General features: G+C 41.7%; 1 protein-coding gene across 4 annotated transcripts in view; it reads left to right on the top strand.

Moving 5' to 3' along the window:
* The window catches only part of PALM2AKAP2 (PALM2 and AKAP2 fusion), a gene marked incomplete at both ends in the record, with an annotated part of 364,538 nt that overhangs the window by 157,303 nt on the left and 189,169 nt on the right, over window positions 1-18,066 (top strand). For 2 of the 4 annotated variants that reach the window (XM_080709077.1, XM_080709076.1), the window contains one exon: window positions 701-1,440. The exons of the other annotated variants lie outside the window; for them this stretch is intronic. In XM_080709077.1, the coding sequence (XP_080565203.1) occupies window positions 701-1,440 (740 nt within the window). Of the gene's footprint in view, window positions 1-700; window positions 1,441-18,066 lie in introns of those variants that run through there. 4 annotated transcript variants of the gene reach the window in all.

The following is an 18,066-nucleotide window of genomic DNA, read 5'->3' as shown; positions in this document are numbered from 1 at the left end:
TGACAAACTCCCAGAGTGTGCAATATGAATGCTTTCATCTTGTAATTTTTGCAAATACCCTATGTTGTAATACAGAGGAGGATACCCATGTTTCACCTGCAAAAATCTTGGCATAGTCTCCATGAACAGTAGAAGGAAATGTAGAGGGCCAGGTGTGGCTCAGTGGGAGAGTGCTAGCCTACTGTGTGCAAGGGTCTGGGTTTCATCCCCAGCACTGCAAAAAATAAAAATAAAAGTAAAAAAAAGAAATATAAAAAATTGGGGAGCACTTGATGGAAGTGTTGGGGAGAGGGATTTGGAACTGGGATATATCTTAACCAAGGGCATTTAAATTGTTCATAAGCTTAGGAAGCCCTCAGTCAGGGGAATTTGCACATTGCCAGCCTTCCTGGAATTCTTGCTACCTAGATCTGAAGTCTCTTATGTTCTGACTTTTTCAGGTTTTTCTTAATGTTTGAGTGCCATGGAGATATAGCAACTGTGTACATCTGTCTTCCCAGTACACTAAGCTACTGTGTTAAAATACATCTGCCACCGCCTCTATCCACGGCATGCACCTCACTCTAACACTCAGGATGCTTAGCGGTTAGGATAGAGAGGGCACAGGACCTTTTTTTTTTTTTTGTCTGTTTGGCAATTAACCAATCACTGGCTTTTTTTTGTTGTAACATGCACTTCCTTTCTCTTGTTTTCATTCAAGCTGTGTACGCCATGGAAATTAATGTGGAGAAAGACAAACAAACAGGAGAGACCAAGATTCTCTCTGCATCTACCATTGGCCCAGAGGGGGTCCATCAGAGAGGAGTCAAAGTCTATGATGATGGTACCAAAGTAGTATATGAGGTGCACTCAGGAGGCACTGTAGTAGAGAACGGAGTGCACAGATTAAGCGCGAAGGATGTGGAGGAGCTCATTCAGAAGGCCGGACAATCAAGCCTAAGAGGGGAGCACACGTCAGAAAGGACTGTGATCGCCGATGGGAACCTCAGCCACCCTAAGGAGCACATGCTCTGCAAAGAAGCCAAGTTAGAAATGGTCCACAAGTCTAGGAAAGATCACTCTTGTGGGAACCCGGCGCAGCAGACTCAAGCCCCCAGCACTCAAGGACCGGAGGCAAACTTGGATCAGCCAGTCACCATGATTTTTATGGGCTACCAAAATATCGAGGATGAAGAGGAGACTAAAAAGGTGCTAGGCTATGATGAAACCATCAAGGCCGAATTGGTCCTCATTGATGAAGATGATGAGAAGTCGCTGAGAGAGAAGACAGTGACGGACGTGTCCACCATTGATGGGAACGCAGCTGAGCTGGTGTCGGGGAGGCCGGTCTCAGACACCACAGAACCCTCATCCCCCGAAGGGAAGGAAGAGAGCCTGGCCACAGAGCCAGCCCCAGGTACCCAAAAGAAAAAGCGCTGTCAATGCTGTGTTCTCATGTGACCACTTCTTTCCTCTCTTTCCTTCTGGGCAGCCTCTCTACTCTCCAACACTTACGTAGACCTCACTGTACCACTAACTTCAATACTGTGAACTGGAAGCAAACTCCTGCCTTGCCTTGCAGTCGGATTGCTTTGACCTCTCTTATGATGATGATGATTTCCCCCTTTTCCTCACCTGAGAAACAACGTGCATGTGTGTGCTTCACTTTCTCCGAGAACTTGCTTTTCCTCTGAACCTTTCCTTGTGTCTTCAAGAGTGACTCAGTTCTTCACTGCTCGATTGGAATGGACTCTCCATATCAGCCCGTTATCTCGTAGCCTTAATTTACTTGACTGGAATTGAACCCGATGGCCCGGGGCTTGCGTTCTGTGGCGTGTCCCTGTGACATAGCCGCACACGGGCTGCAGTGTCTCTCACAGCCTCCCTTGCTGTGGATCTTTGGTTTGTTGTTGTTGTTTTTTTTTTTCTTTATAAACATATACATATATATCTGGTGGAGCAAAATGCTGTGGGCTCTAGCCGATTGCTAGCGTAGCCAAAAGTGGACCTTACTTGCCCTGTCCATTGAGGAGATGCTTTTTGCTGCCTTATTTAAGCTTCCAGATTACAGTATTGTGCATCCGTGGCTTTCTTTCTGTTAAAACTGAAACGAAGTTGATGTGAAAGGAAAGAACCCAGTGCTTGTCACGGCTGAAGCATAGGGACCAAGTCCATCACCCACTCATCAGCAGCTCGCTCTCTTTCTATGGCCTAACTGATGAACCCTTTATACAAGAAGCAGCATTTTCAATTTTCTAAGGACATGAGACGACCATTTGTTTTAAGCATTGGTAGTGATTTCCAAAGCTTAGGCCAATCCATGAGCCTTTGTTTCTATTCTCTCCAAAAATAATGTAAATTTTTATATTTGTTTCCTTTTTCATGGATGTTTTCTGATCGTGTTAATCTCTTTTCCACGAGGGGATCATTTTGTGACATATCTATGTGGTGACCATATTTCCAAAACAGTCTTTGTGACCCAAGTGGTCGCTAGGATGCTCCCACTTTATTAAGGATGGTGCTGTATACATGAACTATCCGCCTCACATGCCCACGTGATTAGTCTGGCATCGGCACTTTTTTCTTTCTGTCCCTATGTGAAAGAGAACATGTCAGGTAACTTCAGCATATAGGTTTAACCCCTCTCCTAAAACACTTTCAAAATACAAAAAAAAAAAAAAATGTTGAAAGTTGAAGGAAGACCTGTCTTCTCAATGTTAAGTGCTTTTAATTCATTCAACATAGACTGATGAACTGGCATTTTGCTGAGCTTCTCAGAGCTTTGTTTCCGAAACATGTGGAGGTTCTAGACATCGAGAAATATTTTTTAAATCTGGAACATGTAAAGAAGCCCTTGAAATAAGTTCTTAACACAGCCCCAAACTGAAGAGCCACATGTATAGTAAAACCAAAGGAAAGGGGTATAGAAAAAGAAAAGTAATGGAATAAAGATGTAATGCACCAACGGGCTTCCTTAAGAGATAGCTTTACTTTATTTGTCCAGATGTCCATGGCATTCCTGAAAATCATTTGCAAAAATCATCTATGTTTCCACAGAATAGAATTTCAAAACCGTAATAGGTCATAGTATATTAGGTCTTCTGTGGAAAGTAACTCAGAAAAAAAGGAGGTAGTCTTGAGAATTGTACTACAGAACCAACTAAATTTCTCCTACTTAGTTTGCTCAGTGCTAAAGCTATTACTGTTTTAGTTTCTCGGCTTAGAATTATATTTATTCCAATTAGAGAGGGGGAAATGGCACTTTTTGATTTTCAAAATTTTTGTCAAATGATTACACTTTAATGAGCACAAAATGAATGGTTTTTAAAATCTTTAATAAGTAAACTTTTTTAAAAGGAGCTTGGTTCTGCTTTCTTTCTTCATTTTTTTCCTACTAGGGATTGAACCCCATGGAGTTTTACCACTGAGCTACACCCTTAGCCCTTTTTGTTTTTTTATTTTGAAACAGGGTCTCACTAAATTATTGTGTGCCAGCCTATGATCCTTCTGTCTTAGCCTCCCAAGTACTCGTATTACTGGCATGTGCCACTGTACCTGGCTAAGTTCTGCCTTTTAAAATAATTGCCTCCACAGCTTCGTTTTGGATAACTGGGGGAATTATTGCTAAGACTCAGGTTCACCAAAGTAGCTACAGTGGAATAAAACTGCCCAATTATCTAGATTTATTCAACAAATGGTAGTTGTAACCATCATTTAAATGTTAAATAAAATGACATGCAGATAAACCTATTTACATAGAAGGAAGAAACGGTTTCAATGTTGTAGACAATCTATTATTTAAGAAATTATTTAGAAAAGAAACAATCTAAAGTTTATTGTAATTTATCTTTTTTATTCTCTTGGGGATTAAAACTGTTGATGTGAATTTTTAAAAGCACAGTTAGTGAGTGGAACAGTAGAGCTCTCGGGCTTGCTGTATGATAAAGTCGGTTTCTTTTAGGTTAGACCATTCCCTGAAATGACCTACCTTTCCATAAGCAAACGGCCCACGTGAAGAAAATGGCCCACACCTCTTTCTACAACACATCTCAGAGGACTAAAAGACCAATGAGGTCCGGGCATGGTGGCACATACCTGTAATCCCAGGACCTGAGAGGCTCAGACTGCAGGATTGCAGGTTCAACACCAGCCTCAGTGACTTAGGCTCTCAGCAACTTAGTGAGACCCTGTTTCAAAATGAAAAATAAGAAAATAGAGGTGGGGAAGTAACTCAGAGGTAGAATGCCCCTGGGTAAAATCTGGAGTACCATAATCAGTCAATTAATTAATTACTTAAAATACCGATAATAATCCACCCTCATTTATCTGTTATTTGGAGAATAGTGACCAGCGAATTATATGAATTAGGATTCTCTTTCTATTTTTATTATTAATGCTCATCAGTTTAACATTCTTAGTAAGATGTGTTGCCTTTATTAAAATTATCCATGGCCACAAATAATGAAGGTATGTTTGAATATGGCACATATATATTTTCCTGTCTTCATGGAGGATGCAGGCTCAGCCAGTACTTTTTTGAGCTGAGACCTGGAATCCTACCTATAGTGGTCAGTGACAAACTTGATTATGGGAATGTAAACGGAATTGTGATTGTGAACACTCTGCTTTTCCTGCTGCTACTTATATTTTCTCTCTCTAAAAATTAGTTTGTGTGGCATTACCCTCCTTAAAAATGCAGTTTATTATACATAACTAGACTAATTAAAGAATCAGGGGATGGAGCTGTAAAACCATGATTTTTGTTTGATCTAATGTTTAGTTGCGATTTTCTATAAAATCTTAGTTCTCTTTAAAATAGAAAGAGAAAACATGGGCAAAAAGATATTTCATTTTTTATAAATAGGTTTTCAGAGACATTTCATTAAAGATCTTTAATGGTTAAAATGTTAAGGTTAGCCCCACATATCTTGAAAAATCTTGATGACTTATATATCCTCAATTTCTTCCCTTTCTCTTAATTATTTTTAGGATAAAACCTAAAGAATTTTTTTCTTACCTTAAATCTATTTTACTCATAATGATATTATTTATTTTACATAAACAAAAAACATTTGCCTCTAAAAGTATTTTGTTAGTGGCCAGTGATGTCACTTAACATAGGGAAAGCGTTAGGGGTTCCATTCCAGACAAATCCAAAGCCTGACTTACTTAAACCTCTTGAGCAATCTCAAAATTATTAAAAGGCTTTCAGGAAACTCAAATTCTAGAGTTACTTTGATTTGACTACTTTGTGAAATGTTAATAGACGTGTATTTGCTTCACGAAATTCCCACCTTTTCCAGTTTGCTTTATGGTAATGTATGTCTTTTCTATATGCAAATAGAGTATATTATTTTGGTGAAGGCCAAATTTTTATAAAAGGAGAGAAAATATCTATATAGAGAGTGTTTCCTAGAGGTACAACATCATCTCTGGGACAAAACTTTGGAGCCAAATGGGAAAACAGTTGATTTCCCTTCACTTCCTGCAGAATTTCATTTTGTGGGACCCTTGCAATGTGCATTTATTTAATGCCAATGAACCAGTAGTTATCAAAAGGGGAGGGAAGGGAATATGGTAATAGAGGCAAAAATCAAACTACTGTACCTGGTCTTCCTTTTGAAAAAGCATTAACTCTGTTTATTTATTTTTTATTTTTTATTTATTTATTTTTTTGGTGGTACTGGGGTTCCTGGAAGCCCTTCTACCTCCGGGCTACACTCCCAGACCTATTTTATATTTTTGAAACAGGGTCTCTTACGCCAGCGCGGCTGGCTTCGAACCTGCGCGATCCTCCTGTCTCCGCCTCCCAAGCGCGGGGATTACAAGCGTGCGCCACCACGCCAGGCAACTCTGTTTATTTTAAACACAGACGAATAGAGAACATGCACTGAGGAGGTTGTTGTTGTTGTTGTTGTTGTTGTTGTTGTTATTTACTTAAAATCTAGAGCTCATTCATCTCTGTTTATCACTCAACCCCCTGGAGAGTTTAACTCATTAATGGGCCCATCCCTCATAGACATAGTCTCATCTCCTTCAGTGTCGGTTGACAACAAAAACCATTCCAAGGTGAGCAGTCTCCTATATTTTTTTTTGCAATATGCAACATTTGTAATTGAAACCACAAGTTCACAGCATATTTAAGACACAGGTTTCAGAAACTCTATGAACATTCGATCTTTTGCAAGCTCCTCAATTCCTTAATACAGATTAGGATAGAATCAGAACATACCCCCTGTCCTACTGAGCTAATGAAACACACCAAGAGCTTAGAATTACTGGCTTTGTCATAAAGCTCAAAGTGAGGAACATCTTTGGTTCCTGCTACCATTCACTTTTACTGTGTAGCCTTCTAGATGTATCTGGAAACTCTTCCTGTGTTTTCTAGGAAAAAAGGAAAGTCACAAATTAGGAGCACCGTGTCATTAGTCCTGTGTCTGTGCTTTCGTTGTTTCAGCAAACTTCTTAATTCAATCCCCATTTTAACAACAACAACCAAAACCTTCTTGTTTGAATGTAGAAAGATCTAGAATAAAGATTACTTCCTGAACGTTTCAATTGGAAATTTTGCTGGGAATCCTTAGACTGGCTCCCCCAACTTAATGTTTATACAACTTTAGTAGGCCTCTGCTTTCCTTTTCCCCTCCAGTCTAACAGTGAAAGGGCAGAACAGTGGCGCGCACACACACACACACACACACACACACACACACAAAAACAACCCTTGTTGTCAAAGTAAAAATAAGTAATTTGAGGGACCACAGACTTTCTGCATCAAAGATCCGGACATCCTTAACTTGTGTAAAGGATTTTTTTTCCAATGTTCTCTTTCACTAAGCAGGAAAATGAAATGTTCCCCGCCACCAATGACTTTTTTTCTTATTTTCTGTGACTGTTTTCTAAGTTCCTACACAGGTTGTGGTGTGAATGAATGATCAACTTCCCCCCACATTACCTCTTGGTAGTCACCTGGGGCTACTTTTTTCTTTTTTGCAAGTCACTGCATATTCATCAAAAGACAGGTATATCTCACGAACCATCAGTTCTCCCTACACATTAGGCAGCCCAACTGATGCGAAAGGACAGAATCATAGAGAGGAAAGACATACAGGGTGGCTTTCTTTTCATTTCCTATGGTTAATGTACTGTAGAGCATATATGTTTACAGAAGGTATCTGCCTTGTGATGTCAACAAAATGAATGACAAAAAAAAAGAGTTCTGATGTGCCACTTGATAGTTTGCCTTAGCACCACTGTTTATGTTCTTGTTTTCTGTCCTGTTTAAAAAAAAAAAAAGAAAAAACAAACACACAGATTGTGTTTCAAAGCTGCATTAACACAACATTCTCTTCCTTACTTCCTCAGTCTCTCCAGAGCTGTGAAATACGTCACCGGAACCTTCAGGCAGAACTTTGCACATGTGGCCCATAGGGGCTAACGTGGGCCTAGCTCCTTCTTTGCCTCTGCCCCTCTACTACCAGCCGAACATGGCTTTTGTGCTCCTATCTGAGCCTGCAAAATCACACTTTGACATTCCCAAGGCAGGCCCACGGAGCACACGGATGACCTCTTGCAGTCATTTTCTCATAGTTCTTCCCACTGTGGGAGCAGGGAACTTGGGGATCCCCTCTCTGGACCTGGGAGCATAGTTTTAAGCACAATTGGCATAGCTTAAAAAAAAAAAGAGAGATGGACTCAAATGGAGCCATCACCAAGTGCTGTGTCTGTTCATTGTAGTCTAGGTGGGTAACAAAATACGGGAGGGAGTAAGGAGTGGCTGTAGAGACAGACTCTTTACATCGCTGTATTTTTTAAGGAATAATATTGTTATAATGAAAACCATGTGCGCTATGGAGCTTGAGTTTGAAAACACTCATTTCCATTTCATTAAGATGACTTTCTGGTAAGTTCTGCAGCACCATCTATCCCAGATCTCAGAGGCATAAACAGAGGTTTTGTGACCTGGCCTTGCCTGAAATCCAGTGTTACCAAACAGAGCTAGATTGTAAGACTGAGCTTGCTATATCTGGCATCAGAAATACCACATTCTGTGGCTTGATAGCTCTCTGAGCTACACCTTTAATAATATATAGCAATCTTTTGAAAGAAGTGGCTTTCTTATATGCAAGTCAAGCCTAGGCATTATCAAAGTCCAACTCTTTCACATGTTTAAGGAGTAATTGCTATTTTTATGGTTAGAGGACCACTCACTTCATCGGAGACATTTGAGTAATATATATATAATGATGAGTCAGAAACATCTGGCCATCTGCAGTCTATCTGTAAGTGCATAAACCAACCATATAAAGCTTACCAGGCACTATTGGCCTTGTGCATATCACTGAGGCTGTATCATACTTTCAGAGTTAAATAGAGACAAGAAAGTATTGCATTTATCCACCCATAAAGGAAATTCTGAATTCTTGAGTCCTTTATCCCCCCCACCCCCCAGTTTTCTACAAAATTTCAAAATTCTTATCCTTATCACACTCAGTTTCATTAAGATCTTCACCTACACCTTGTTGACAATATGGGTCAATTCTCAGAGTCTGCCCACCATTTCTGTTAGAGTCTCTTCCCAAGAAACATCCTTCCCTTCCCTAAGAGACCAAGATCCAAAGATCATGAACGCTCTTTCCACTTTAAGAAAAAATAACACCTGTACTTCTTGGGCAAATAATTTTAATTCCTTCATCGCCAGAATCCCTCCCACTATCCCAGCTCAAGTTTGTCTGGGAATAATGCTATCATACAGATATTTGCAAAACTGAAAGAACTATGCAATTGCCTGCAGGTGCTAAGAGAGTTTCAAGAATTGGTGAGCAGGAAGACAGTCAGACAATTGGTTTTGCAAGGACAAGTCTTTACATACAAAGAAGCCACCAGGCAATGCCTGAACTGTTCTGCGTGTGTTCCAGCTCTAATTCTGCAACACTCTATTCTAGTGAGTGGCAAGAGTTCTATCCTTTGTAGGCTTCTGGACCATTCTTTCCTTCTCTCCAGCTCCTGCTGTAGGAGAGTCAGAATCTTACAGGAGTTCTAGAAAATGTTGTGTCCAATGCAGCTTTTTGGTGAATGTAGGTTGCTGATGAAATGTCCAGCTTTAGCAGCTCACTGGGGCGAGCGCCATCTCTGTAAATACACTCATTCGTGGTTGGCTGGCGGGGTGGGGGGGTTGGGAGCCTGTTGTGCTTACTCTGAATTAGACTCGCTGGGCTAGCTGCTGTACTTTGTAACCTGAAGTGTACTTTGACTGTTCTGTTTCCTTCCAATGAAAAATCAAAACAAAAACCGACTTCAGAAAAAAAAAATAAAAACACTGCCAGTGACAACTGATGCTGTACTAATAGCTTCTCTCTGTTCCTCTGTACAGTATTAATAGACAATAAACTGCCTTTTCACTGCATCTACCTCTGTGTGTCTGTGCCCTGGTTCTTTCCCCTTCTCATGTGCTATGACTGGCCTTGGGACTGGACCGTGTTGGGAGCGCCTCCAACCACTCAGGAAATCCTAAGCGGCCTTCACAATCACCTGGGGGCACCTGTGAACAGTTGGAAACTTGGCCTTACCTCTGGAACTCAGATGCAGATTTCTGGGTGGGGCCCAGTGACCTGCATGTTTAGGGGTGCTCCACGCGATTCTGGTACATGAGGCGCATGGTTCATGAGTTTGGGTCCCCAAAACAGGACTCCTTGTAGCCTGCCGGTTCCCGCTCATTTCTACACTAACTAATCCAATTTCCTAATGTTTTCTCTCTATAGTTCCCTCTCGAACATCTCTCTCCACTCCTGTTATGCCTTTCCATTTTCTCTGCAGGTACCAGCCACAGCCCAGACTGGGATCCCATGGGTAAATTTCGGTTGCCCCTTAAGTAATAGGGTTCTTGTAGTACAGTCTTCTAACCAGAAACACCCAGAGATACACAGGGACTTTGCTCTTGTGTGCCACTGTATCCTCTTTACCTAGAACAGGGTCAGCAAACTTTTTCTGTAATTGTCTAAGAGTAAATATTTTGGGTTTGGTGGTCCAACTGATCTCTTTCACAAAGTCTTAGTTCTACTGAAAAGCAATCTTACAGAAATAAATTATAGAGCGTGGCTATGTCCCAATAAATTTTATTTAAAAAGCAGATAGTAGAAGGATTTGGGCTGTGGGGTTGCAGTTTGCCAACCCCTGGACTAGGATAGGGCCTAGCACATAGTAGATACTTGCTAAAATGTTACGGGATGAAAGGATACACACAGAACATATATGATGCCACCTGCAGAGCTATCATGAACAGTGGTGTTCCTGGAGGATACCAGGCAAATGAAATTAGTTGGAGAGTTCTCATCAGTTTGGGTTTCATGATGGATGTCTTTGAAGTCTTGATGCACAAAAAGTAATTCTAAAGATGGAAATTTGAATGGTGCCTCATGGACCGTTCAATTTGCCAGGTTGAAATTGACAAGGGTTTCAACCATTACAAAGTAGAGGAGATGCAAGGGCATCTTGTTCTTGTCAAAGGTGTTGGGGACGCCAGGACTAAGTTGTCTCTAGGTGCTAAGCATTTGGTCCAAGTGTTTGTGGAGCTGTGTCTTCTCTGATCCATCCTACACTGTGGGTGGCAGGATTATCTTCATGTTATTCTCCTTGTCAATTGAAATACTCTTTAATGCATAGAAATGTAAGCTTGAACCATTATAACACATTACACATCCCACAGTTCTAGAGCATACCAAGAAGGACAAATCTAGAAGCATCTTAGAAGTTCTGTGCTTAACTCTATCCCATTGTTGTTGTGGAATGAAAGGAAATTATATTTATGCAAAGACTGAGCAAGCCAGTAGTAGATGACAATATTAAAATATTAAATATCTAAATATTAGTTTAGATGACAAAGTGTCTCACCCTTTCCAAATGCAAAAAAATGATAAGCTGTTTAGGTATGGTTCCAAACTGGTATAAGAAGCAAAGCTGCTTATCTCCTTCAGGTTTGTGACTGCTTTTGTAGTACACTGAACCATATGAAACTTCCATCTTATAGATCAATAATGATGAATATTGAAATTTTATATAGTTCAACTTAGTAATTCTATTCTGGAAAAAATTTCCCACCATGGAGGGAAATTAGTTTGGTGCAGCTAACTAGATGAACTCTAACAGGAACAATTTAGATGAGAAAAATAGAACTTTGGAAGGAACATAGTTCAGTTTTAACCAAGGTAGTCCTAGGTACATCCCTCGGGAGAGTAGGATTTCCTTTGAGCCACAGACCCTGTTAGGTTGGTGTTGTTATTAATCTGCTTTAATAAATGAGAATAATTGAGTTGGAAATATAGTCGGGTGTGGTGGCGCAGGCCTGTAATCCCTGTGATTGGGAGGCAGAGACAGGAGGATCGCGCAGGTTCGAAGCCAGCTGTGTTGGCTTAAGAGACCCTGTCTCCAAATAAAAATAAGTATAAAAATAGGTACTGGGAATGTAGCCCGGAGGTAGAAGGGTTTCCAGGAACCCCAGTACCACCAAAAAATAAATAAAGAAAGAAAGAAAGAAGGAAAGAAATAATTATAAGAAGTACCTAGCCCGATGTAGCAGAGTTAAAATCTGGTGTGGGGGTTCAGGGGACAATCTGTCTACTTCCTATCACACAGAAGGCTCTGTGTCATGAAAGTAGTGTGGGCTTCCCCTGAGATTGGATGCAAAAGGATTTGGAAAATGAGGTCATTCAATCAAGAAAAGAAAGTGGCATCTTTACCTACCTTCTTTTCCATCTTTACTTACCAAAGCAAATGCCCCGTGACAATACTGCCTCTTGGAACCTGGGAGGTATCTCTGCAGCACTTTGTTACCAAAAGAGAAGTAGCAATGAAGTCACCAGTTCTTCTCTTCTCTGTTCATTGGGAGTGCTACTGTTCTGCTTGGTGGTTTTCTTCTCTTCCCTAGTTGTAAAAAGCATTCATAGAATTGCCCAAATTCTGTAATGTCTAGGAGTGGCAAGGGCAGGTGATGGAGCTCATTGGTAGGGCCCTTGCTTAGCATGTGTGAGTTCCTGGGTTTTGTCCCTAGCACTGCAAAAAAAGGAAAAAATAAAAATCTAGGAATTGCATGTCACTCTAAGTAACCAACTTGTATACCATTACTTAATATTCTCTGTGTCAGTCTCTAAGTAAGCAAAGATATTGTTATCGCTGTTATTATTGTGCCCAGGTCATAATAGCTAAGAGGAATATTGTCTATGGTGTTGTACAAGAAACTTTTTTTTTGGTGGTACTGGGGTTCCTGGAACCCCTTCTACCTTCGGGTTACATTCCCATACCTATTTTATATATATATATTTTTTTAATTTGGAAACAGGGTCTCTTAAGCCATCAAGGCTGGCTCCGAACCAGCGCGATCATCCTGTCTCCCCCTCCCAAGCGCGGGGATTACAAGCGTGCGCCACCACGCCCGGCCAACAAGAAACTTTTTATCCAGGCTACACACGGTTTCCCCAGAACCCCTTATAAATACCTAGCTCTACTGCTTTTTTGAAAGAGTCAAACCTTCCACTTTATTGTCAGCACAAAAGAGCAAAGATTTGCTACTTAGCAGCTAAGTTTCCAAGATCTCTAAGAGATTGTCCAGGACAGAAGTCACAGATGGCTATGCACAGGCTGAATTTGTCTACAGTTAGGCCAGTGTACCTGTGAGTATTTGAAGGTTGCTTTACATTTATTGTCAATAATAACAAGAATTGTTATTTTTAAATGAAGGCTTGCCAGCTTCTCTTAAGAATTCAAAGTCACTGGCAGCAGTAGGCCTGTTTCCCTCGCTGACCATTTCTGGAGCCGATGGTGGTGCCTCTTTTAGGGAAAACATATCCTGGTTTTCATCACCCCATGTTGTATTAACCTTACTCCTGGCCATCTTCCTGTGTTTATATCACCCCATTGGCATTTGAGTGTGTGATCCTTAATCTACCACAGTCCACTCATTCTATGGCTGCGTTGAACGAGTACTAAGTGGAAACGGGATTTACTCATACCAAGATAATAGCACAGTCAAAATTAGAGATAAAGGCCCCTGAACTCTCTAGAAGAATGAAGCTCAGTCCTGTGTTTGGACTTGAATCTGCTAGAGGGATCCTGAGGACTGGCCCCAGGCATGTTCTGCTACCGAACAATATACCCAACCCCTTTTAAAATTTTATTTTGAAACAGAGTCTTGCTAAGTTGCCCAGGTTGCCCTTGAATTCAGCCTCAACCCCCTTGTAGCTGGGATTTCAGGCTTGCACCACCATGTCTGGAAAGTATGGTGCCTACAAGCAAAAAGTCAATATGGAAAGCAGATGCTTTTGCTACTAAAGAACTCACATAACCAATATAATGATAGATTCACATACGGTTGGTGAACCCACCCACAACTCAAGTGGAAAAATGCATTTCCTACAACATTCAGTAGCTTATAGATTATTCCTTTCTATATCCCTTGGGTTTAGATGAATATAATAATGTTTTAAGGAACTTTGTGGTATCATGTGCTCCGTGGTAAATTTCATTCCTGGAAAAATAAGGAAAAGCTTTGTAGTCAACCAATCTACGAGTTAAATCATTTAGAGCCTTCATATGTCTCCTTAGTAAAAATAGCAAGAGCCAAAGCCCATCTGTATTTAAATTTAAATGTGATCTTTCCTCCCCTCAGTTTTAATCTGTAGTCTTTTATTGTGCTCCTGAGGTTATACGTTCACAGAATAGTAATAGTCTCTAATGTTCACTTCCTTGTCTTGCTAAAAATAATAAGCAGCACTGAAGATAGTTTAAAGTATTGGTGGAAATATCTGGGTGTGGTGCCACATGCCTGTAATTTCAGTACTTGCGAGGCCAAAACAGGAGGATTGCAGGTCTGAGGCCAGCCTCAGCTAGTTAGTAAGACTCTCAGGGACTTGGCAATTCCAGTTTCAAAAGAAAAGAAAAGAAAAGGTCTAAGAGTATCTCCCAGAGATAGAATACCCTGGGTATTCACACACACACACACAAAAAAAAGAATTGATGAAAACAGAGATCTTTCCTTCCAAGACTTGCCATAAAAAAAACAGTGTGATCTAGTGTTTGCTTGTTCTAACAGTAAAGGCAAATCAAACTTAAGATGATAACAATATTTCCCAGCATTTTTAAATTTCCAAGTCACTGAGTATTTGGCAACATGAGCAGATCTACTCTTCTCAGGCTGGTCCTTAGGTGCAGCCTGAAGACAACCTGAGGTGAGATCCGTTCTGTGGTGAGAATGGTTCATCCGCACCATCGGAATCTGCCAGCTCAAATTCCATTTCTTACGGGGATTTTTTCACACCAGAGGATAAGAATAGCATTTGTCTTACCTGACCACTCAGAGACTCAAACTACCTTAAATCATTTTCCCCCAAACTTTAGATTTCAGGGCATGAATTTATATTTGCACTGTCCATATACCCACCTATATACCATTACTTAATGGTTTAACCTACTTCTTTGACTTAAATTTACATAAAAGGCAACTTTAAAGTATTACCTTAACTAGTTTTCACATGCCTTAAAAATAAGTCAAAACAGACGCAAGTCAGTTTAGTTTATTATTAGTTTCTAGCTGCATATAGCTGGCTGATTGTATATACAGTCACCTGAGACTAGCTCTCTCATGTTAAAGAGGAAATAAGTTAGAAGTGGGTCAGAAATATAACTCCATCTCTTTACTTTAACCAAATGAAATGAAAGAGAATCCGACAGTAATAACTTTCTTGGTATTTGATTCAGGGTTATGTAACACTACGCCACCACATACCCCTGAAATTTGAGAGACACTTCCTTCCCTCTTTGAATTCTCTTTAAAAACCCCAATTCCTCATATCAAAGCTGAGGGTGAGCAATACTGAGTGACTTGTTTAAATCAACAGGAAGACAGACACACGGCTGGCATTCAAACGCTGGCCAGGGTGACTTCAAGTCTCTGCCGCACCAGGTGCCAGTCGCACTGGTCCTTCCATAAGGAATGAATTGAATGTATCAGCAGCAAACTTAAACTCTCCAGGAAGATCCTGATCGTTTCAACAAACAAAAGTAACATCTGCTTAGCTAAAGATGTCTTTGGCATAAACAGTTTTCCTCCCATGGAGTCAGATCCCATCAGACGCCTGCTGTGTTTCTTGAGCAAAGCGACTGGCCAGATGTGGCTTTCCAGAGAGGGGAAGTGTCACAGCATACATGCATGCAACTCTGCTGGGGGATGGGGGCAAAAAAAATCAAAGGCAGTTCAACTTCTCTTCTCCTCCATTGCTTTTTTCTTCTCTTTTCCACTCAGTGAGCCTATTTTTCACCCAAGATGCAGCTTCTCTGTCTTCATCCATTTTTCTGTTGCTATATTTTGTTGTAGCATAAGACTCAGGAGTTTATAAAGGAGAGGCGTTTGCTTGGCTCACCGTCTGCAGGCTGGGAAGTCCAAGGGCAGCGGCAGCACTGGGGAGGGTGTTTCCTAAGGTGGCAGAAAGGAAATGACAAGTGAGCGTTTGAAGAGGGAGAGAACTGGAGGGGCAGCTGCAGTGGATAACAACCCACTCTCTCTGCAATGGATCCAGGCCTGCAAGAGCAAGAAGGGACTCCTATGAGAAGAGTCCCTCTTGAGGACCTAATCAGCTCGCAGAGGGCCTACCTCCTGCCCCGCCAGCGTGGTAATCAAATTCCAACGTGAATTTTTTAGGGGACGAGCCATATTCAAATCATGTATCACCTGTAGGGCGAGTTCAAGCTCGCCCGGGAAGCGCTACACTCTAGCCTTCTGGTTCTCATTTCTTACTTGCTGCCCATTAGAATCTGGGACATTTTCTTTATAATAATATGAAGGTCTGTCCCTGAGACCTGATGCAGATGTTGTGATGAAGCCCGAGGCAGTTGTTAAATGGCTCCCGGTGATTCTAGTAGGCAGTTAATATCGGAAATGACAGCGTGGATGCCTTTGAGGCCAGCAGGGCTAGATCCAGGATGGGATCCTCCCTTCCCCTCTGCCAGCCAAGAGGACTTGCAGGCTTTGTATTCAGGACTGAAGTACAATCCCAAGTCTCTTTGGCCAGCCGGAAAATCATAGGCAGTTAACTTCAATTCATCCAGCCTCAGTTTCTCATTCTGTCAGATGAAAATAATGCCTACATTACAGGGCTTTTAGGAAGACTTGTTTTTCTGCTTTCCCTTTCTCCTTTCCTTCCCAGTACTAAAGAAAAAATATTTGGGAGAGTTTATTGGGGAAAAAAAAACACAGCAGGAAAAAAAAAACAGATGGAGAAATCAGGTCAAGAGAAAAATAAGATGGAGTTAGAGGACTCAATCTAGCAAAAAAAAAAAAATCTCTCTTAGCAAATTCAGTTTATAAAATGTACAACATAATACCACCTTATCAACCAACCCACTTTAATTCTAAGATCTTGGGTCTGTTTTGAAAATAACAAAGGCATGAGATTATAGAGTCAGCATGCGCGCAGTAGGGACCGCAGCCGAGCTGCATTCCAGCCGTGCTGTGTGCCGCTCCCTGAGCCCCAGCTTTCTCATCTGTAAAGGGAGTAGTTTCACTCAGTGACGATCAGATGACAACTAGGGTGATTCTAGGGGACATTCTCTACGTCAGAAGTTTTTCTTAATCATTTAAAAAGAAAAAAGGGAAGGTGAGAGACCGCCAAACAGCAAGGCATACAGACATTAAGGTAAAGGGTGTTTTTCCTAAAAGGCGCTGAAGACTCTGGTCGTTAAAGCCGCCTGCTGTGGGTAAAGCCCGCCATGCCTTACTTACTCCAAGGTCTTGAAACCCAGGGCCCACTTTCCGGTGTATGAAATTCAGCAAGGGAATTCCTAACTGGACCAATACTTATAGTTCACCATGATTGTAAGTAAGGGTATGGATTCTCATTTTAAAATGTGAGCAGAATGGCCTTAGCTGGGTGGGAGAATGTCCTACTTTCTCCTGACCCCAAGGATCTTGGAGATTCAGCAAACCCGTCCTCCTAAACTGGACATGGTGGCGCACGCTTGTAATCCCAGCATTTGGGAGGCTGGACAGAAGGATTGTGGTTTGCAGACACCCTCAGCTATTTAGTGAGGCCCTTTGCAACTCAGTGAGAACCTGTTTTAAAATAAAGAACAAAAAATAGGGTATAGCTCAGAGGTAGAATACCCCTGAGTTTCATCCCTAGTGCTGGAAAAAAAAAAAGCCCACCCTCCTGAGTTGATGCACACCACCATTCCCTGTGCTGCCTGACTCCCCCAAAGACTTGTGTTTGGGCAACAGGCTGACCGTGCTTCTCTCTGCAGACAGTAAACAACTCTGAGAAAAAATGAGCTCCTGTTTTTTTTCTCCCTGTGACCCCCTCCCCCGTGGCTGAATGTCCAGTATCCCTGGATCTGCAATCAGCAAACAAGCTTAAGGAGCCTGTACGCTCTATTGTACACCACAGGCAGCTGTCTCCGCATTAGAGAACCCGCACTGATGCAGGAGGTAGAAAGCTGGTCATGAGGTTCCCGGCTGAGTGAGTCTGATTGGCTGACACTCATTAAGCTGAGGATAGTTTGTATTCAGGTCTTTTGATCTACCAGGAGAAAACTTCCCGGCCTGAATGTTGGCGGGAGGCACAGAGGCTTTCAGATTTTTCGAGACGCCCCCGCTGATAATGCGTCTCTCATTGGTAGAACCTGTCTTCATGGGCATGAGAGCTTGTGCCCCTTACTGTGAATGATGAATGGGGACGAAGCTTTGATGGGCAGGACCACCGCAGGCAGAGGTGGAGGCAGGGAGGCCAGGGAGGCTACTACAGGAGTCTTTTGGGTGGGGTTCATAGAATTGAACCAATGGGAACAAGAGAGGAAGGGACAGATGCAAGCAGTCCCCCCAAATCCCCTGCCCCCTGTTTCTGATGATCTTGAAGTAAAGGTGGCAAATGTATTCCAGTTTCCTTGGGAATTCCTGAGTCTTAGCTCTAAGAGCTCATGTTCTAGGAAACCCTTCAGTCTCCGTCACACTGGGAAGGGCGGTTCCCCTATCTACCACCTACACACCAGCCACATCATTTGGAGATCTTATTATGCTTGAGCTTGCACTGAATCAGGGGCTTTGGG

This window comes from Muscardinus avellanarius, assembly GCF_963383645.1.
Source record: "Muscardinus avellanarius genome assembly, chromosome: 13".
In the NCBI taxonomy this organism is placed as follows: Eukaryota; Metazoa; Chordata; class Mammalia; order Rodentia; family Gliridae; genus Muscardinus; species Muscardinus avellanarius.
The sequence above is the reverse complement of the archived record's forward strand: the minus strand, read 5'-3'. Positions and strand labels throughout refer to the sequence as shown.